Raw genomic sequence first — 22734 nt, 5'->3', positions numbered from 1 at the left:
ATTACAACGGTTTTAAAGACCAAAAGCAACGACCTTTGCAATAACCACTAACCGTTGCAATAGATTTAATGCAACATCTATTTAGACCTAATGCAACGATCGTGTTATTTACTAGCAACCGTTGTATTAGACTTCTAATGATTGTGTAAGTCGAATGCAACGCCTATATACAATTATTAGGGCTGAACCCTGCATTTTCAAAAAGTAATTCTTATTATAATGTTGCGTTAGGTCGTTGCATTTGCTTCGAAATGTTGTAGTGATAGGGTGATAGTTTTGCAAGTGCATGTTATCACAATTAATTATGTACGCATAGCACAACCGGACTGAAGGATATTTGATAAATGCCTAGAGAATAAGCTAAAACTCAATCAAACACAAGTAAATAATAGAAATATATAGTACGATAAAATCTTCGTTTAATTAACTTATAACCAAATATCATCTCTCCATCTGTCATTTTCTCCTTGTGGTTCTTTCTAGACGTACACAATATGTATGTAAAACCATATACTACTATACTAGTCCTTAGTTATTTTCGATTTTTTGTTCTAATTACTTAGAAGTCGCCTGCTAATATATTTTTCTCCTTCCCTTAAAAAACAAATAAAAGAAAAATAAGTCTATTAAGAAGTTTAAAAGTACAATTACGTAAACAAGACTAGCAAAAGGTCAGCATAATAAAAGTATGTGTCTTTTTAAATTGATCCACGCGTAAGCTTTTCCGGCATGATAACCTTCAATCTCAAATATCGACCAAAGCTTCAATCTCAAATATTGACCAAGAAGAATATGGTTATCTCTAAGTCAACGGTGAATATTGACGCTTATCTCAAGTCAACGGTGAATATTAACCTGTGATGAAAAGTTTACTTAGGCCCGGTTTATTACCTTATTTCAGAGCCTTATTATTTATTTCATATTTAATCAGATCAGAAAAAAAAGTTCAGATAAGATTAGATTATTATTATTATTATTATTATTATTATTATTATTATTATTATTATTATTATTTATATTGGTATATATGTTTATATATTACTATTATTGCTTTAATAATAAAAATGTTGTTGTCTAGATCTAAACCGATATGCCCAGATCATACTGGTATGATCAGATCATGTCCAAATCATAAATGATCTCTACGTATCATGTCCAGGTCAGAATCGATATGTACATATCATGTGTAGATCAGAACCGATATGTCAAGATCAGAATCGATCTATAGAGATCATGTCTAGATAACCGATATATATGTCTAGATCAGAACCGGTATGACCAGATCATGTCTAGATAATAACCAATCTGTATAGATCAAAACCAATATGTCTAGCTTGATCAGAACTGATCGGTACAGATCATGTCCAGATCTGAACCGATATGTCCAGATCAGACCCAATTTGTACGTACATAACATGTCTAGATCTCAACTTATATGTCTAGATCAGAACCGGTATGGTCGCTATATGCAGATCATGTCCAAATCAGAATCATTATGTCCAGATCAAAACTGGTATGTGTAGATCATGTCTAGATCAAAACCAATATATACTGCTCATGTACAGATTACAACCGATTTTTACAGATCATGTCCATATCAGAATCGATATGTCTAGATCATGTCCTAATCTGAACCATTATTCCAGATCAGAACCCATACGTTTAAATCAGAACCAGTGTGTCCGAATAATGTCCAAGTCAAAACCATTATGTCCATATCAGAATCGGTATGTACATATCATGTGCAACTCATAACCGATTTAGTACAAAGTGTGTCCAAATTAGAACCGATCTATCCAGAATATGTCCAAATCTATCTAATATATGGTATAGTTAAATAATGACTAAAGTTAACTAAATAATTTGTAATTATAACAACATTATAAATTTGAATAAAATTTATTTTACATGTTAATCATTTAATATTTATAATTGTAGTTTTTGTTATATAAATCTTAATTATGAAAAATCAATTCAGATCAGATTAGATTAGATCAGATCATATCAGAAAAATTAAGCTCAGACCAGATCAGATCAGAAAAAATACATTCAAATCAGATTAGATTTGAACAAATCAGAAGAAATAAGTTATGTCCAGATTAGATAAGTTCAGATCAGATCAGATAAGATAAGGAGAAATAAGGTGAATTAAATGGGGCCTTAATATACACTAGCTATTTATATAGAACCGTGTAATAGTTCTCAATTTATTTTCAATTCTCTATAATGATTATTTAAAAGTTGCTCTCCAACGGAGAGACTCTTAATGTTCTTTTCTACTCCCTCCGTTTCTTTTTGTTTGTTACGTATTCCTTTTACGGTGTTTCACAATGTTTGTTACTCCCTCCGTCCCTTAATACTCGCACCGGTTTGACCGGTGCGGAGTTTAAAACATTTGAATTGACTTATTAATTTAATGGGTGTTAGTTGATATTGGGGTATTTTTTTAGGTGGCGTTTGGTTGGGGGTATTCAGGAAAGGGAAAGGGAATGGGCTGATCTCATTCCCTTTGTTGTTGTTTGTTTGACATGTTTCACCATTCCCTTTACCCAATTTCATTTTTGAGTTACCCCCAAAACCTTCTACCCTGATTCCCCACCCCCCCTAGACTTTTCCATTCCCATTCCCCCACCCCCTCTCTCCCTCCTCTAACCCTATATCTGTAACCCACAACCAGACCACCACCTTTGCCGTCCACCGCCTGACCACCACCTCTAATCTTAGGTCGGCAGAAATGACGAGCCGAGGTCGGCGCTTCGGCTAGCTGAACAAAAGAGGCGAAAAGAAATAGAAGAGATTGAGGCGTCGAGCAACATTAACAATAAAAAATCCGACCACCGCAACAACAAGATAAGCTGCGGTGGTGGAACCCCGCCGAGGGAGAGGAAAGCAGCGGCACCGACCACCACTCCACCAGCGGTGGCTATGGAGAAGAGGAGTCGGCGGACGCTATGGAGAAGAGTCGGCGCCGGCTATGGAGAAGAAGAGCCGGCGGAGGCCATGGAGAAGATTCAGCGGCGGATATGGAGAAGAAGTGTCGGCACAGGCTATAGAGAAGAGCCGACGACGGTTTTGGAGAAGAAAGTCGGCGGAAGCTATGGAGAACAGACGGCGACAACTATGGAGAAGAAGTGCCGGCGGCGGCTATGGAGAGGAAGAGTCGGCGACTGCTCCATGGAACAAACTAGGGTGAGAGAAAGATCGATGTGAAATATTGAAAATGATAACCAAACAAGATTCTAAATCAAAGGGATGGGTTCACATTCTCTTTCTTTCCCTTTGTTGATTCCATTCCCTTTACCCCATGTGAACCAAACACCCCCTTAATATAGTTAGTGGGAAATGTGTAAGGGGGTGGGGAGTGGTGAGAAGGGGGTGGGGATTTTTAAATGATTTTTTGTAGGGAGTAGGGGTGTAGGTGGGGTAGTAGGTAAGTGTGAAAAATAATATAATATTGGTAAATATTTTCATTTATAGAAGCGGTGCAAGTATTAAGGGACGACCCGAAAAGGAAAGCGGTGCGAGTATTAAGGGACGGACGGAGTATGTGGGATAATCTTTCCTTTTATAAACTTATTATACTATCATTTTTTGTGCCATCTATTAATTTTAATTGGTCTAATTTTTTCAACTCATTAAATATCTTTGGAATTTTCCAAGTATGTTAAGTTAACAGTCTTTGTGGTTTTCCATTATTGGTTCATTTTGATAAATAAAACAATCTGTGGTTGTTGTAATGATTAGTGGATTGAGATTTTACTTGGGTTTATTTTTTTAATAAAAAAGAAAAAGAATATTTATTATAAGTTAATAAACGTGTAAAAGTCCAAACGTAACAAATAAAAAGAACAAAAAAAGAAATGGAGGAAGGATTTAGCTTTCAAACAAAAGTGGAAAAAAAACATGTACTAAGAAGTGAAAACGTACAATTATGTAAACAAGACTAGCAAAAAGTCAACATAATAAAAGTAGACGTCTTTTAAAGTTGATGCATGCGCAAGCTTTTCCGGCATGATAACCTTCAATCTCAAATATTGACCAAGAAGAATATGCTTATCTCAAGTCAACGGTGAATATTGACTTGTGATGAAAAGCTTACTTATTATATATTACCTCCGTTTCGCAATAGATGCATCGTTTCTTTTTTCACGTATCCCAATATGTTTCTTTGAATATTAATATCTATAATTGCGTGTAAGTAAAAATTATAAAAATTTAATATTTGGAATCCTCATATTAATACGAATTTAATAAGATCTCACTTGACTACATTTGTTTTTACATAATGTGAACAAATAATTGTCAAAGTTAGTTAATTAATAGTGTCCAAAAGAGAAACGATGCATCTATTGTGGAACGGAAGAAGTACTTTAATATCCCCTCCGTACTTTTTTAGTACTCTTAGGTGTCACAAACTCACAATTTCATTTTTTTAACTTTTACACTCGAATTGTTTCTTTTATATTTCATTATTTCATTACATCATTATCAGCGCATCTCATGTATGAACAGTTACACCATCAACTTGATATTGTGATGTGCGCGCAATACTACCTCTTGCGCAACTATTATGGAGAAGGTTAGTGACTGGTGTTACTTATACATTGTATTCGTTAAGTAACAAAGTATTCGTTGTTATTTCTTGTTTTATTGCAGTTTCTTGAATTTCATATTAGATATTCCTTGTATGAAAGTATCTAGCCTAAAAACTACTCCGAATAAAAGTACTTCCCCTAAAATTGTAAAAGTACATCATTAAAACTATAAAAGTACCTTCCATGAAACTATAAAACTATAAAAATATTTCCCCTAACTATAGATTTACCTTTCCTGAAACTATAAAACTATAGAAGTACCTCCCATAAAACTATAAAAGTACCGACCCCGAATCTAGAACTATAAAAGTATGTTGACTAAAACTATAAAAGTATCAACTCCATCGTGCGCAACTACTATGGAGAAGGTTATTGACTGATGTTACTTGACTTTCTATGCTGCTGTTACTTAAACATTGTATTCGCTGTTAATTTTCTTGTTTTATTGCAGTTTCTTGAATTTCAGTACGTTCCTTTGTATAAAAGTACTTGGGCTAAAAATTATAAAAATGTCTCCCATAAAATTATAAATGTACCTTCCCTAAAACATTAAAGTATTCTCTCTGAAACCTAAAACTATAAAAGTAACTGACTTATAACTATAAAGTAATTTCCCTAAACTGTCATTTTATGTTCCGTTAACCAACGCTCTGATTTTATTTACAAGTGTGAACATGCCACACCATCAAGTTGATGGTGTGGCTGGTCACATATAATACTTTAGGCATCATTATAATATCAAATTCAACTATCTTTCTTTAGTATTTTTGTCTATCAACATGCGACTCCTTAAAAAATATGGAGGGAGTAAAGGGAAGTCAACATGTCCTAGTTTTCCAATCTTGAAGATTGAAGACTTTAAATTGTGGTATAACCTAAAATTTATTACTTTCTTTGTTTTTTTAGGGGTTACAAGTTGATCGGCATAAATTTTAAGATATTTTGTTAAATGTTAAGCAAGTTGGGTAGTTAACAATAAGGAAATAGAAAAAAAAATAAGTGCGGTATAAAAGTTATAAAAAATGAAACTGTTTATGATTTAAATTATAAAAAATGGAATTGTCTATGAAAGAAATAATAAACAATATAATTGTAGAGTGTTCGTAAAAGTTACAAAAAAGACGTATAACTCATAATAAAATACAACTCATAATAAAATACAGATGGAAATAGTAATAGTAATTCTTAAAAAAAACAGAGGGAGTAAATTTTAATTTTAATTTTAACTTTAACTTTAACTTTTTTCTTCTTTTAAAGCTTCTCTAACCCGTTGTTTTAGTCTCTTCTCTACTCTATAAATAACCTTTATAAAGTGTCCTGTACTCCTGTTTATTTATAAGGATCAACTTCTCTTTGGATGTGTTTTTCTGCGTCAAAAGAAGAAGATTACGCTATTCAAAGTTGAACTAAATTTAACAATATTGAATAACCGGGTTACATGATTTACATACGTTGATTTGCTTCATTTCTCCGTCAAAAGTAAGAAAACAAAACAAGTGTTGTCTAGAAGGCAATTATAATAATCCATTATCCAATAAAACAAGTCTTTGCCGTATAAACTTTGGTCATTTTTCTCATCTTTGCGGCTCTTATAGTTGATGCATCTTTACCATCACATTGAGTCAATAGTATTATCAAAAAATAAGTTTTGGCTCAATTCGCAACGTTCTTGTTTCAGATTGTTAGATATTGTGAAACTTCGTCAATTGGAGTATTGTCATTGATCAAATATATATAGTGGGTTACAACATTAGTCCTGATTGGATTAGGAAACCTAATGCGACTAGAAATCTATTGTACATAAAATATCCTAAGAGATTCTATCTCTATCACACCCCCGCAGTTATAGCGGGAGGAGGTCGTACGCTAAGACTGTTTCTAAAATTCAAAAATAATTGTCGTGGGAGGCCTTTCGTAAATATGTCTGCAAACTGATATTGGGAAGGAACATGGAGCACCCGGACTTGACCCAACGCCACTTTCTCTCGAACGAAATGGATGTCCATCTCGACGTCCTTGGTGCGTTGGTGTTGTACTGGGTTGCGAGTAAGATAGATTGCACTGACATTATCACAATAATTAAACAATAGTGGCATTCCGAAGAGGACAATGTAGCTCAAGTAGGAGATTACGTAGCCAACATACCTCTGCAACAACAATTGCGACGCCTCTGTATTCTGCTTCTGCACTAGATCTAGACAATGTATGTTGACGCTTAGATGACCAAGAAATTAGATTGTCACCGAGAAAGCAACAATAACCCGAGGTTGAGCGACGAGTGTCTGGGCACCCGCCCCAATCTACATCAGTATAAGTAATTAATTGCAAGGAAGCAGTAGGATATAAATGTAACCCGTGATCAATGGTGCCTGAATATATCGCAAAATGCGTTTTAATGCATCAAAGTGGGGCTCCCGAGGGTCATGCATAAAAAGACACAATTGATGTACCGCATAAGCTATATCAGGGCGAGTGAAAGTGAGGTACTGAAAAGCACCTGCCAAGTTCGGTACTTTGTATGATCCTGTACTTTGGGACCCGAATCCGCACCCAGTTTAGACTGAGTGAGAGCAGGCTTACAGTATATTCCCCATACCTGCACGTTCCAAAATTTACTATGCATACTTTTGTTGAGATAAAAGCATAAAAGAAGGAGTACGAGTGACAACAATTCCCAAGAAATAATTAAGTGGTCCCAAATCAGACATAGGAAACTCGGCCTGTAAGTGAGAAATATCGCATGTTATCTGAAGAAGTGACCAAAATAATATCATCAACATAGAGCAAAAGATATGCCATCTCATCCCCATGTTTGAAAGTTAACAACGATGTATCTCTCATTGAAATTGCAAATCCCATCTGCAATAAGAAGTTAGCAAACCTTTGGTACCAAGCACGCGGTGCCTGTTTGAGACCATATAAAGCCTTGCGGAGTAGGCAAACGTAGTTAGTAGCCCTGCGATCAACAAACCATGGAGGTTGATGCATATAAACTGTCTCTTTTAAATCACCATGAAGGAAAGCATTTTTAACATCAAGCTGATGAATAGACCACTTTCTAGCCATAGCCAGACCCAATACTGTGCGAATAGTTGTCGGTTTTACAACCGGACTGAAAGTCTCAACGACCTTTGTTCCGTATGAGATCACCTTTATTATTTTCTTTATGAGTAAAAATCCACATTCAATTAACAATATTCACAACCGTATGTGAGGGAGTCGAAAAAGCACGAGGCTAATGCATGACCTCGTCCCTCGTGGGCGTGACGTCGTCAGATCAAGTGTAGTTAGATTTCCTGTGAGTTTACACCCAATCGACTAGTAATATAGGAGTCGCCATTCAGTTTTTAACGACAATGAGAAAAACTGACAAAACTCAGTTATCGTGACATAAAGGTAGTGCAATTATGTTCGACCACGACGGCCATAGGTTCCTTTGTGATCCCTGGTGTGGGGATCGCTCAACATACACCCGCAGGGCAGAGATTGAGAGTTTGGGGGACTGTAACTACCGAGAGGAGTGCTCATCGATAACTCCAGAGGCAGGTTATCCTTACTAGCCCAACATAAATAATTGAAGGGACATGCGTTTAAACTATTAAACTATTCTGAATTGATTTTAGCAAAATGCAACACATAATACTAAATCGATCGTGATTATCTTATTTAGGTTGATTTAAGGTACCTAACATGATAATTCAATTGTCCAAGGTATTATCTTATTAGGCGTGATAGATCAATCAAGTTAACAGTTTGACAATTTTATAAAAGGGTGATGAAAGCGATTAAATCATATGAGGGACATATTACAACGCACCCTTGAGAGGTGCGTCACGGTTCTCAGAAAACTAACCACTTGGCTTTGTTATTTCTCCTTTTATTTAACGAATCTCGGGTTTCTAAGCAGTGTTCCAGTATTTAGGCTTAAATCATCAGCTACAAGGGGCAGGACGCGTTATGTTCGACTTTTGGGTCGATTGCGACAGAACGCCGGATCAATTTTGCAGCGTGAGGCTAGGCTTAAGCCTAGAGTCAATACTCAGGTTATGAAATTGTGTGTTGTGTTCACGTCGGTTTTTAGGCTGTATTTATAGGGAAAGAGTTTGTGAAAAGATAGATCTTTAGAATACGAATCCAAAAAGAATTCGGAGACGACACGGCCGCAGGTATTTTCAGCGCCCAGGGCTGGGCGCCGAAGATTTCGGCGCCCAGACCCAGGCGTTGAAAATAGGATCTGGGCCGAGCCTTTTTGTCAGATTTGGACTCTTAAACACGGAGCTTTTGAGAATTATCCGAGTTTCTTAGTGCGTATTAACTTATGACGGAATGCGTCTGGTCCCGTTACGAACTCTAGGTTCGTTAGGAATTTAATTAATACGTAACTCTTATTTCCGAATTATAGCAGGAATAGAATTCCTTTTGCCAATTCTATCTCTTTTAGGACTTATGTTGGAGTGCGACACCTAATTATGTCAGATTTCTATCTTTTATGACTTTGCCACTTTTAACAACTACTTCTTACGGCAGTTACTATTCTTAGCAGGTTTCTATAAATAGCAGTTTTGGCTGAAATGAAAGGGTGATTGAGATTCGTTATTTCATAGGAGATGCGTTGCCAAATGGAGATTTATGTTCTCATCATCGAACCTTCCCTTTCGGGAATGGGGACAAAAGTAGGTGTCTACAGTTAGCCCCCACTTTGACTGAGTCTTGGAGTAAGACGATGGTCAAAGTATCAGACGGAATGCGTCATACAAGCCATGGTGTATGTGACCTGTTTTGCGAGGGTCTCACGAGCCCACGAGTGATAATATTTGACTTAAGGGTCATCACTTAAAGTGTTAACACATTCCTCACGTGTCATTGGAATTTGTTAAGTATAGAAACTCCCTCACTTTGTCATTGGAAGTACCTACAGACGTATAGAAACTCCCTCACTTTGTCATTGGAAGTATCTACAGATGTTTCGAAATTAAAGCTATAAAATGTAACCATGCCTGGCCAAGCCCAATCACGAGGTAAAAATGTTTTTAAAGATTCTCATTTTCAGGGTTAGCTAAACGAGAAAACCCCCTTGTTTTTATAGGACGTAAAACGAAGGAAAATCCAGCACATCACTCTTTTTTGGAAAAGCGGAAAACCAATTTTTTGATTTTTGGAAAAGGGAAACTATCCTTTGATTTTTGGAAAAGGGAAACCATCCTTTGATATTTGGAAAAGGGAAACCATCCTTTGATTTTTGGAAAAGGAAAACCATCTTTTGATTTTTGGAAAAAGATAAACCATCTTTTGATTTTTGGAAAAAGATAAACCATCTTTTGATTTTTGGAAAAAGATAAACCATCCTTTGATTTTTGGAAAAGGATAAACCGGGAAAAGTTATCGCTACAGCGACTAAGGACCTGTGTGGTTAGTGACGCAAACCCCGCCCGCTGAAGGTGGGCGAGCCTGTCCGCTGAGGGTGGACGCCCCGTCCGATAGAAGTGGACGAATCTGTTTTGATGTTATGAAAAATAAGGACCTACGCGGTTTGTGACTTTGACCCCGCCGGCTGAAGATGGCGAGCCTGTCCGCTGAGGGTGGACGCCCCGTCCGATAGAAGTGGACGAATCTGTTTTGATGTTTTGAAAAATAAGGACCTACGCGGTTTGTGACGTAGACCCCGCCGGCTGAAGATGGCGAGCCTGTTTTGTGTTTTTGAAGATTCGAAAACTGAGGACCTGCGCGGTTAGTGGCGCAGACCCCGCCCGCTGAAGGTGGGCGAGCCTGTTTTTGTTTTTTGAAGAATTTATTTTCTTTCGAGGGATGCTCGGATTTAGTTGCAACCTAAATGGGGGTTGACAACGTGCTTAGACGGACCATTGTCTTGTGGTCATCATCTTTCATGGTTTTTGAGCTAGTCTTTACGGCTCAATTTTGCCACTACCTGGGTCCTTGATTACGGGACTATGTATAAGTATCAACGGCGACCTTTGTCTTGATGTCGTAATCTGGTTTTATCTTTTGAGATTATCCAAACACGGGACTTCGTACAGCGTAGTCTGGGAATATTGTTTTAACTTTGCATACTCTCTTTTGAAATATATATTTTCTTTCGAGCCCCCAAGCACTCGTGCTTGACGGTAATTTCTTGTCAAAGAGGTTCCTTGGGGATACGCATTTTGTAATGTCCTTGATCGTGTTTGGGATCGTGCTCGTAAGTGCGAGCGATCTTTGAAGTGGTGTGCTACTCTTAACAAAGCCTTGAGGTGTGACTTTCAGTAAAGAAATCGGCGATTTTCGAGTCGAATGGATACGGCGGGACCCTACAGAAGTCAGGGCCCTTTTTTGGGGCCTGGGCTCATTTTCGGCGCCCAGGCCTGGGCGTTGAAATAATTCACGCCGAAGTGGTCGTTGATAATATTGTTTGGGCTGGTCTTTTGATGACACAATTGGCCTCTTTTTTACTTGGAAATTCTACGTATTCTCTTCTCTTTTGTTTTTCTTTATTTTTGGAATGTAGAGTTTTAGAGATCACAATGAGTTGAGCTGATTATCAGCGCCCAGGGCTGGGCGTCGGAATATCTGGCGCCTGGTCCTGGGGGTTGAAAGTGCGTCCCAGGCAGGACTTTCTCGTGATTATTTCTCGAGAAGCCGTAGCCGATTGGTGGACTACGGTGTTTGTCGCTTTGGGGTGATTATTTAAAGGAACTGTTGCTCTTAAGGTGTACAGTTATTGCAATAGTCGGGCGAGTCTATATGGCCCGAGGAACATACCTTGAGGCGTAAGACTTTGATCGCTCTTGTTGTTATTTTGAACGTATATTTTTTCTTTCGAACGTGTTCGTGAATGTTCGATACTTAGGATGATGATACGTATGTGCGAACGAGCGTTCATAGAATGGCCGTTGCGTGCGGTCCATTAATCAGTTCGCTTGAATCAATTTTTTTTTTGAGCAAGGACTGATGTCGAATAGTTTGCTTAGAAGCTTGATAGGGTTCAGGCCCATTCATGAAGTGGGCTTAAGCATCGTGCCCTTTTGATCGTTCAAACATTTGCTTTGAGACTTTTATTTATTTTTCTATGGTCGTTTCGTAGCTTGGAGCCCCCAAGTATGCCTGTTGGGATGCTTCCTTTTGGCATATGATTTTTGTAGGTTCTTTCTAGAAAGATGCCTTGGGGTTCCGCTCGTGTAGGTGCGAGCTATCCCTTCCGTGGTAGGTAATGTTTTGCTACCTTTAATCCTTAATGTAGAAGTCGTGTGGTTTGCATTTTGAATTTGGGCGATAAGTAGTCTTTGCCTCTTTTACACATGCTCTTGGTCGTGCCCGCATTAGTGCAATATGCCTTACTCTTTTTTTAGACTTGTACCGTTTATGGTGCGACGTAGGCTTGTGTGGCCTAACAGCGTGTCTTATAACATTCCTCCAGGTGTTGGGATATAATAATAATTTTTTGCATTGGCGTACTTCATTACGCCTCGTTCAGGTGTTCGAACAAGTGTAGCACCTTTTGCGTGGGTGTGCACGGCTTATTACTTCGTTCTCTGCGAGGATTCATAGATGTTTTTTTTTTATCCTTGATTTTTCTTTCGCTTTTGCTTTGGAACGACGTAGACTGTGTAACAGGCGCTCGTGGGGCGAGCGTTATGTGCAGTAGTTTGATCGGAGTTTTGGTGACTCGCGATTTTCAGTTACCCTTGTTAGTGGGGTGACTTTATATATTCTAAGTAGTGCTTAGAATTTGGGAGGGGTTGTAACCATTCTAAGGTTCGTTTTACACGATCAAACCTTAGGATTGTGCCCCTATGACGTGTGTATAGCATTAGCGTCGAGAATTTGCGATAAAATCGTCATTTCGAGCATTTTTAGAGTGTTTTTCTCAAGCCCCCAATTGTAGCTACGGGATTGGCTTGGTGATATAATGCTTGGCATACGTTTTTATGCATTCATGGTGACGTGGATCATGAATAGTTTGAATCAGACTCGTTTAGTGCGAGGCACGTTCGAGTAGTGATTTGCTACTCCTCTTGTAAATGTCGTATTGTGCGACATTGCCGTGGTCAAGGTAGTCACATGTTGAAGTGTGCCTTGACCAAAAGCTAGATGCCTTTCTTTACCCATAATCATATTTAGAAATCTTTTTGACTCACTTGCAATATCGAGATAAACGCATACTTAGCTTAAACCAACGACACTTTATTATGTTCGAAGAAGTCTTTGAAAATTATTTGAAATCCGAATCCTACTGTGTACAATCCGAGGTGTCCTAAGTAAGTTGACTTATAGAAGGGTTCGTACAGGATTACATGAGTGAATCAAAATACTGTTACGATTTTTGGAATGCTGTCTAAGGATTTGCTGGAAGCCAGGGTGCAGGCGTCAAGATATTATTTGTGACCGTGTGGCACATGCTTTAGGCTTTTAGGGCCATCTTTTCCAGAATTGCGGGAATATAAACCGTTTTTAAATTGACTTAGATTTACTTGGTGTATGTCTGCACAAAAGGTCAAGGTATACCTAGTTTTTTCCCTAGCTCTTTCATTTCAATTTTGGCCCCCAGTTGCTATTATGTCTTCTCATTAATGATTCTTTCAGATTTAGATTTTAGATGCCCGTGTCTGAGTAGGGTGAGCCTTGGTTAAGTGTCAAATCCTATTGACAATGTCTGCTTTTTTCAAAGGGGATTCACAAGCGTTTGAATTATCATGAACGGGGGCCCTGAGTTCGAAGGAACGATGGGGCGATGCCGTAAAATAATCCTCTTTATTGCAAGCTTACTGCCTTTACTACTTGTTGGCGATTATGACTGTGTCTAGTGGTGAAAGAAGGTCTTTAGGTGAGTTACTTTGATTTAGGGAGGGTCAAGTCGAGTACTTTAGAGGTCATGGATGCTCGCGCTAGCCCCCATTCAATTGAGGCAAAGCGATCTTTTGAGTATTGGCTAAGTGCCTAGGAGTGTGAGTGCTCCTTCTGACAAGGGTACGTGCCCTTATTATTTTTCGATGTGTGCTTATTTTGGCATCTTGATGACTTGGATTCTTCCTTTGACTTAAATTTTTCTTTCGACTTGGGTTGCAAGTAATTAAATTTCAATAAGGGACTCTATTTTTTATTCTTGTTATTCTATAGGCTCTAACATTTTTGCAAATTGGTTGGACCGAATCATGGATTGCCTACGTATCCGCCTTAAATAGATTTAATTTGGAATCAGGTCTTGCGCAGTTCTTAGCCAGAAAATGGTTTCTTAGAATGCCGATTTTAAACAAGTACGTTCGAGTGGAATCGTAATGTTTGAAATAGGGTGAAATAAATGTACGAAAATTTTGGAGCGCGCGTATTTTGCGTATTTTGCGAATATTTTTTGTGCGCTAAATGCTTCTTTTTCTTTTTAGACGAACTTTAAAGGCGCTTTGCAAAGTTTCTTTATTATTATTATTATTATTATTATTATTATTATTATTATTATTATTATTATTATTATTATTATTATTATTATTATTATTATTATTATTATTATTATTATTATTATTATTATTATTATTATTATTATTATTATTATTATTATTATTATTATTATTATTATTATTATTATTATTATTATTATTATTATTATTATTATTATTATTATTATTATTATTATTATTATTATTATTATTATTATTATTATTATTATTATTATTATTATTATTATTATATTATTATTATTATTATTATTATTATTATTATTATTATTATTATTATTATTATTATTATTATTATTATTATTATTATTATTATTATTATTATTATTATTATTATTATTATTATTATTATTATTATTATTATTATTATTTTATGTTAAGCGTAGAATGTACTTTTCATTTGTCTTTATTTTTATTTTTATTCGTGACTCAAGACGGCTTGAAAGATGGGTTGAATGAGATAGGATAATTTGTATAGGTATTAGTCAAGCATGAGGATTGGAAAGGGTAGAAGATCGTAGAGGTTTATGTAGTTTTGTGGTATGATTTGGATTGGTTGACTCAATTCTTTTTCCTTTGTTTACTTGGGTAAATTTCGCACTTTGAGAGGTACGGGCTAAGTATTTCATGGCTCGTTATTTTCGCATTCCTTTTTCTCTTTCTCTTTTTTCTTTTTTGCTTGGGATTTCTCCCCCTTTTTATTTGGGCTAAAAGGTAGATGCTTGTGGTCTTTGAGTCACGAGGCAAGACTGAGTGAGCCTCGTCTGGTAGGCCTATAGTGGACCTTTAATTTTAGTAGGCAAAGGGTGGACCTTTAATTTTAGTAGGCCTAGGGTGGACTTTTAAATTGTCCTACTTTGCAATAGTATTTAGTTGTTTCTTAAAATGTGCAAATAGCGTAGATTCAAAATATTTTTTTTACTTTATTGAAATTTAACGAAAGAATTACATCGAAAATAATTTTTTGCTTCTTTTCAGATTCCAGTTTCCGGGATTTAATTGGAAGTTGTGATTAAGACTCGAACTTTCATTAATTTTTCTGATTATAACCCGTGTATGAATACAAGGAGGTGGCATAGACTCAAAATAATAATACTTGACCAAGCGACTCTCAAACTTAGGCTAATTGGACCATAACTTTCGTCGGTTTGACACTTTAGATTTTAACCCTTGGGTGTTCATTTGTCATGCGCCATTTTGCTTAATGTTGGCAAGGTAGTTAGTTGGGGGGATCGAATTTTCATTTTTGCAAGACTAGAATCATTAGTGCGGCTTCCCTCTTAGTGTGTATTGCTTTACCCCAATGGTAGCCTTATGGCATGCCGATTTGGGTATTTTCATGGTTCGTCATGTTGCATTCATGGAAAATCTTTTAGTCCGTACGTAGGAGTACTTCAAGGAGCGAGTGGCTCGAGAGGACTATGATAGTCGTGACCCAATGTGATCATAAGCCTTGAGGCCATTAATTTTTTTCTTTTGCCAATAGTATTGACACTTTAGGCTCACTTTGGGGGTTGTGCGACTATGGAGGAATGATTTTCAGAATGTGACTGTTTTCCATTTTGCAAATACTTGAATTACATAATATATTCTTTTTATGGGTGAGAGAGATTATTGAGGCCGTAGATTCTTAGAAAGGGATGACAATTACATATGGGTGCTTATTGATTTCTTTTAAATGTTAGGAAGGGAGACTCAATATGGTTTAACCTTTTAACTTGCAGAACGACACCAAGCATTAGGACCGATTCTATGTATAAGACAACTAAGGCTTAGGATTTAGATTGTACTTTGGCATAGCCTAGTCTAGACTCGGATTTATTTATTTTTTATTCGAGCATTATCTTTCCTTGAAAACTTTATTTGAACATCATTTTTTGAATACTTTGCCCATGTGACATTCAAGGTTATTTTAATTAGCATGCTCGGTTTTGGTGCCGAACATTGTCGTCATAGGAGGCCTAACGACGACACAAGGAGTTGTTTATTTTATAAGTCGTTTTTAGAATTGAGTGCCTTTTTCATACGTCCTCGTAGCAAATTTGTTATGAATTTTTTATTGCTACGTATATTTTGTGCGCGGGGACATGCACCAATGAGAGGGACCTTAGTGGGCGAGCGACACGACCCCAGGTATTTTCAGCGCCCAGGGCTGGGCGCCGAAGATTTCGGCGCCCAGACCCAGGCGTTGAAAATAGGATCTGGGCCGAGCCTTTTTGTCAGATTTGGACTCTTAAACACGGAGCTTTTGAGAATTATCCGAGTTTCTTAGTGCGTATTAACTTATGACGGAATGCGTCTGGGCCCGTTACGAACTCTAGGTTCGTTAGGAATTTAATTAATACGTAACTCTTATTTCCGAATTATAGCAGGAATAGAATTCCTTTTGCCAATTCTATCTCTTTTAGGACTTATGTTGGAGTGCAACACCTAATTCTGACAGATTTCTATCTTTTATGACTTTGCCACTTTGAACAACTATTTCTTACGGCAGTTACTATTCTTAACAGGTTTCTATAAATAGCAGTTTTGGCTGAAATGAAAGGGTGATTGAGATTCGTTATTTTATAGGAGATGCGTTGCCAAATGGAGATTTATGTTCTCATCATCGAACCTTCCCTTTCGGGAATGGGGACAAAAGTAGGTGTCTACACCGTAGGCCTAGGTACTAGATCCCATATCCCTGTTTTAACTAAAGTCCCATATTCATCTTGCATCGCCTCATTCCAGTTCGGGTCAATTAAAGCTTGTTAATGGTTTTTAGGTAGAGGGGAACGAGTTAATGTGGGTCCACTAGGTTGTATGGTGAGAGCATGAAGGAAATGATGCCCTTGGTCCAAGTATGCATTCAATGCTAAGTCTAATCAAAGCGGTTTAGTATTAATTGATTAAACAAGTTAATAATTAAGTGAGATCAAGTGAGCTGAATGCCTAGCTAGAGGCCGCTTCAGTTCAAGTGGAATTAATAATATTAATCTACAACTTACTCTTGACTGAACTCGTAGGGTCACACAAATATATAGTACGTGAACGGATCAAGTATTTAAATGAATATATTATTCATTAAATACTCTATTTATGAACATTGGGAAACGATGGATCTCGGTTCCAGTGGGAGCTGAAATCGTCAAAAGGAAAAATATAGAATACTCCGAAAATGATGATATTGCCGGAAACGAAAATATGGATCATAACGGAAATATAAATATTATCCAAGTCGTAGATGTTGCCGGAAACGGAATCATGGTTCGTATCGGAAAATATTATCGGAAATAGAAATATTACTGGAAATGGAAATATTGTCGGAAACGAAAATATTACAGGAATCAGAAATATTGTCGGAAAAGGAAATTATTTCCGGAATCGGAAATATTAACGGAAACGTAAATATTTGTTGGAATCGGAAACAAATTCGGGAATCGGAAAACGAATCGGAAGCGCGACGTGCGAACGATCGACGAACGAGCTTGCGATACGCAAGGCCCAGCGCAAGCGCCAGGCCTAGCGCCAAGCAAGCCCGCGCGCGGAGCATCGAGCATGAGCAGCGAGCATGGGCCAAGCAGCAGCGCCCAACGAGATGGGCCGCGTGCTGCTTGCTCCCACGCCCAGCACGCATGGGCCGAGCCAAGCAGCAGCGCCCACTCATGGGTTGCGCGTTGCGGGGCTGCGTGCTACACGGCCAACGCCTTGGCCGGTTAGGATTGCTTGCTTATCGTGTTTCCTAATTCTACTGAAATTAGATGTTTTGGTTAAATCAGAAATACTTAGTATTTGATTAAACCTAAAATTCCAATGTTATTAGTTAATTAGAATCCTTATGGATTTAGTTAATCGATTCCTAGTAGAATTCTAACTCCTCTATTTCCACCTTTTAAATATGTGGTTCATTATCACAATTTATAACGCAATTCAATAAGTATTCCAATACATTAAGTTCAAGAGAGAATTTAGTATTTGCCTAATATTATTGTGAGTTTCCCGAGTGCACATAAAACCTTAGAGAATATTCTAGTTAGTTGAATCTAAGGCGGATCCGAACGTGCTGTGGACTATCTACGGAGGGGCGACATTTGGAGTCCTATACTTGTTCTTGTTCGGTTCGGGAGCAGCTAGGGAAGGCACGCATCACATTGTATGTATCCTAATTATGCTAATTTAACTATGTGACAATTAATTTGGATTCCTGGCTTTATGGTTTTTCCGCATGAATTATATTGTTTATATTATTCATAACCCTACAGTGGTATCACGAGCCTCTAATTAATTCCATAATCAATTATAGTTAACATGGATTAAATTTTATAAATTTGCAATGAATTAAAGGGGTGATTTATTTCGTGTATGTAATGAATTGCAAATTCGTGCGATTATTTGATTTTATGTTCGCAGGATTTTTTGGCAGTTTCATCAATAATGGTCGGAATCTTATGTTTTTATAGTGAATTACGCATGTAAACGACGTTTTAAAATTTTGACATAAATCAATGATTTGATGCCAAACCCAGAATTCCAAATTCGAAGCCTAACAATGACTTTTCGGAGGTTTTAGTTTTCCGAATGCAAAATTTGTATTTTTTATGATGTTAAATTAAATATTTGCGAATCTTGTATGTAAATCTTAAATCTATGATTGACCTACTTTATATGTTTAACAATTTTAAAGCCTAATCTTGTTAATTATACAACCTAATTTGTAATTGTAATTAATATGTTGAATTATAAATAATTTAGAATTTGATTTTAATTTCATAATTAATTGATAATTTAATTAGGATCCTATGATTAAAAACCACCATAAAATTTGTTAAAATTGAAAAGTTTTTAAAATTTTATGACCTAGATTTTAATCCCTAAAAATACATGTAATCGGAAATTAATTTGAATAATAAATTTTCGATTTTTCGCCCAAATTTAATGAAATTAATATGATTTATTAATTTGTCGTTAAATTTAAAATATAAATTTTTTTATAAAACCGTTTACCAATTTTGCACGAACGAAGCAATGGAAGCTAAGTGTTACCCTTAAGGGGTGTTGCATAGTGCGGGCATGCGACGACGAGCAAGGGAGCTCATCGCCCATGCGGTACGAAGCAATGAGCAAGCAAGGCATGTGCGGCAGGCTAGGCCCTGTGCTGTGTGTGCTATGCGGGTGGTCGAGCAAATTGGGCAACGATGCATCATAGCGCAAGGCACGAGGCACGGCAGCAGCATACAAGCAAAGGAGCTCGCATGCCGCTGCGCATGCCACTGCCCAGAGCGCAGCCAGCGAGCAGCTGGCACAGCAAGAAGCTGTTGCGCTGTTGTGGTGCATCACTCGGCCAGCAGCTACGCGAGCCCTGGGCGCTGCCTTGTGCATGCGGCCCATGGGCATTGCGGAGTTGGTGCTTGGGCGAGGCATGGGCTTCGGCCTATGGCGTTGCCTTGGCACGTTGGGCCGTTTTGTTTTGTTTCGGTTGAAAAACAATTTTAATTAAATTTAATTTCGTTATTTAATTTTTTCTCGGAATTTAATTTTGATTAGTTTAATTATTATAAATTATTTTGTAATAGTTATTTTACTAAAATTAAAACCTTGATAAAATTTAAATTAATTAATTTTAATCAACTTAAAATAAAATTAAGGGATTTAAATATTATTTTCTATAAGATTTAAATTTTAATTAAATTTGTAAGTTTCCGGTTGGACTAGGAAATACAATTTTATGTTTAAAATTTGTAAAGCATGTAAATGCTTGGTTTTAGTGGGAGCTTTTAGTCAATAACTCTTGATTAGGTCTACATTCCTTTAAGGTTAAAACAACTCGATTAGAACTAATAAGGTTGAATAATTGTAGATTATTGGAACCCTTAATTAGTTGTTGCAAATGGTTATGTGATGCATGATTTTTTCTACTAACTTGCTATGTGGGCCATTCATTGATAACTGAACGGGTGAATGGTATATTGTAAATGTACTGTTTTGCAGGTTATGGAAAGTGACTAGTATGGCTCAAATAGGATAGAAAATATGGTATGCGTACCATTAATCTGAATGTAAAATTGGTCTAATGCACCAAAGTTTTTAATTTTAAATATGGTCTGCATACCATCAAATAATAGTTGTAATTAGTTTTAATTATGACATATCCTATTTGAAGAAAATGGCGCCTCCCATGGTAAAATTCAAGACTGAGTTTCCGATCCATTTTGAAAGACGGAGTTTGAATTTGAAGCTTCAAGATGAAGTCGGGTCATACTAGATCACATTTAAATCTTATGCATGCTTTAAGTTATTTATTGCTTTAAATACGTCTTAATTATGCATGAGATTATGGCTTGAGTCCTTTTATGTCGTGGCAAAACATATAGGTTTACCTAATAAGTTCTTTGACGTACCTATCAACCAAGAATAGTTTCTAGACTATTAACAAAAGATTTGCTTACCTAAAATATTTTATAATTGAGTCTAAATACATAATGTGATTAATTTTTCGATGATTTTAGGATATTGGATTCATTTTATTCACACCTGTCGGAACACAAAAACTCGAATAAAATGCTTAATAAATATTGAATTATGCATGAATGCTAGAATTTTAGTTTATTAAGAGAAACTTTATTTGTTTATTCTTTTCAATTGTAGTTTTAACTATGGCAAACAATAATTCATTCAACATCCGTGCAATTCTCGAAAAGGAGAAGTTGAGCGGGAAAAACTTCCTTGACTGTCAAAGGAACTTGCAAATAGTTCTTATCCAGGAAGAAAAGGAGTATGTCTTGGAAGAGCCGATGCCCGAAGCCGCGGGCGAAGGGGTCACTCAGGCAGCCCTCAATCGTTGGATTGATGCCAAAAAGGATGTGAAATGTCTAATGCTTGCAACCATGAGTGCAAATCTACAGAAAACGTTCATCAACTCAGATGCTTTCACAATCATCAGTGAGTTAAAGAACATGTTCCAAGATATGGCTCGAGTCGAAAGATTCGAGACTCATAGGCAAATTCTTGACACCAAGCTCAAGAAGGGCGAGCCCGTAAGTCCACATGTTCTCAAGATGATTGGATTAATTGAGAATATGAGTCGGCTGGATCAGCAGTTCTCTCAAGAAATGGGTGTAGGCACCATCCTCCATTCTCATCATAGCGGGTATGATCAGTTCAAGCTGAACTACAACATGAATAGTCTGGACAAAACGCTCACTGAGCTTCACGGTATGCTGAAGACCGCTGAAAAGACGCTCAAAAGTGATAAGCAAGATGTGCTTATGGTGCGTGGGAGCAAGTTCAAGAAATCTGGCAAAAAGAGGAATCCTAAGAAAGGTGGCAAGAAAGCCAGCCCAACTAAGCAAACTGGCGGCACCAAGTCTGAAAAGAAGAAGGTGAGCCAACCCACTTCTGAATTGAATGCTTCTACTGTAAGAAGAAGGGGCATTGGAAGAGAGATTGCTTGAAGCTTAAGGAAGATCAGAAGAACGGAACCGTCGTCCCATCTTCAGGTATTTTCGTTATAGACTGTATACTGGCAAATTCAACTTCTTGGGTATTAGATACAGGTTGTGGCTCACACTTATGTTCTAATTCACAGGGACAAAGAAGAAGTAGAAGGTTAAGCAAGAGTGAAATCGACCTACGAGTGAGAAATGGAGCAAGGATTGCTGCATTAGCTGTAGGAACTTATTATTTTTCGTTTCCCTCTGGGCTAGTTTTGGAACTGGAAGAGTGTTTCCATGTTCCAAGTCTTACTAAAAACATCATTTCTATTTCTTGCTTAGATGCTAAGGGATTTACCTTTTTAATAAAAGACAATAGTTGCTTGTATTATTTTAAAGAGATGTTTTATGGATCTACTAGATTATTCAATGGACTTTATTTGCTAGATCACGACAAACAAGTTTATAACATAAATACCAAAAAGGCCAAAAAGAATGATTCAGATCTCACCTATCTGTGGCATTGTCGATTAGGGCATATTAACATGAAACGCATAGAAAGACTTCAAAAGAAAGGAATTCTAGAACCATTTGACTTAGAGGATTATGGTAAATGCGAATCATGCTTACTTGGAAAAATGACAAAGCAACCTTTCTCTAAAGTTGGAGAAAGAGCAACTGATCTATTGGGTTCAATCCATACAGATGTATGTGGACCAATGAGTTCAAATGCTAGAGGTGGTTTCAGCTACTTTATCACTTTCACTCATGACTTCAGTAGATATGGCTATGTCTACCTAATGAAGCATAAGTCTGAATCCTTTGAAAAATTCAAGGAATTTCAGAGTGAAGTAGAGAATCAATTAGTGTAGACACCTACTTTTGTCCCCATTCCCGAAAGGGAAGGTTCGATGATGAAAGCGTAAATCTCCACTTGGCAACGCATCTCCTATAAAATAACGAATCTCAATTCCCCTTTTCATTTCACCCGAAACCTGCTATTTATAGAAACCTGCTATTTATGGAAACCTGCTAAAAATAGTAACTGCCATAATGGTAGTTGTTAAAAGTGGCAAGTCATAAAAGATAGAAACCTGTCAGAATTAGGTGTTGCACTCCAACATAAATCCTAAATGAGATAGAAATTGCGAGAGAATCCTATTCCTAATATGATTCGAAAGTAAGAGTCACGTATTAATTAAAATCCTAACGAGCCTAGAGTTCGTAACGGGCCCAGACGCATCCCGTCACAAGGTTAATACGCACTAAAAGACTCAATTAAATCTC

The 22734-nt window shown here is 37.0% G+C and overlaps 1 protein-coding gene across 2 annotated transcripts; it reads left to right on the top strand.

Annotated features, from left to right (window-relative positions):
* The first annotated feature begins 14332 nt into the window (after positions 1-14332).
* Positions 14333-21893, top strand: LOC130465687 (uncharacterized). Of its 2 annotated transcripts, none has more exons than XR_008925708.1 (3): positions 14333-18170; positions 20006-21513; positions 21603-21893. XR_008925708.1 is itself a non-coding variant. In XM_056834556.1 (3 exons), the coding sequence occupies exon 2, from the start codon at positions 20671-20673 to the stop codon at positions 21466-21468; it is 798 nt and encodes a 265-aa protein (XP_056690534.1). In that variant the 5' UTR covers positions 14333-18170; positions 20663-20670; the 3' UTR covers positions 21469-21513; positions 21603-21893. The 2 variants fall into 2 exon arrangements, 1 of the variants encoding a protein (XP_056690534.1); XM_056834556.1 differs by having other exon boundaries at positions 20663-21513.
* Positions 21894-22734: the final 841 nt, after the last annotated feature.

Source organism: Spinacia oleracea, chromosome 1 (assembly GCF_020520425.1).
Source record: "Spinacia oleracea cultivar Varoflay chromosome 1, BTI_SOV_V1, whole genome shotgun sequence".
Classification (NCBI taxonomy): Eukaryota; Viridiplantae; Streptophyta; class Magnoliopsida; order Caryophyllales; family Amaranthaceae; genus Spinacia; species Spinacia oleracea.
Note: the sequence above shows the minus strand (reverse complement) of the source record. Positions and strands in the feature narration are given on the sequence as shown.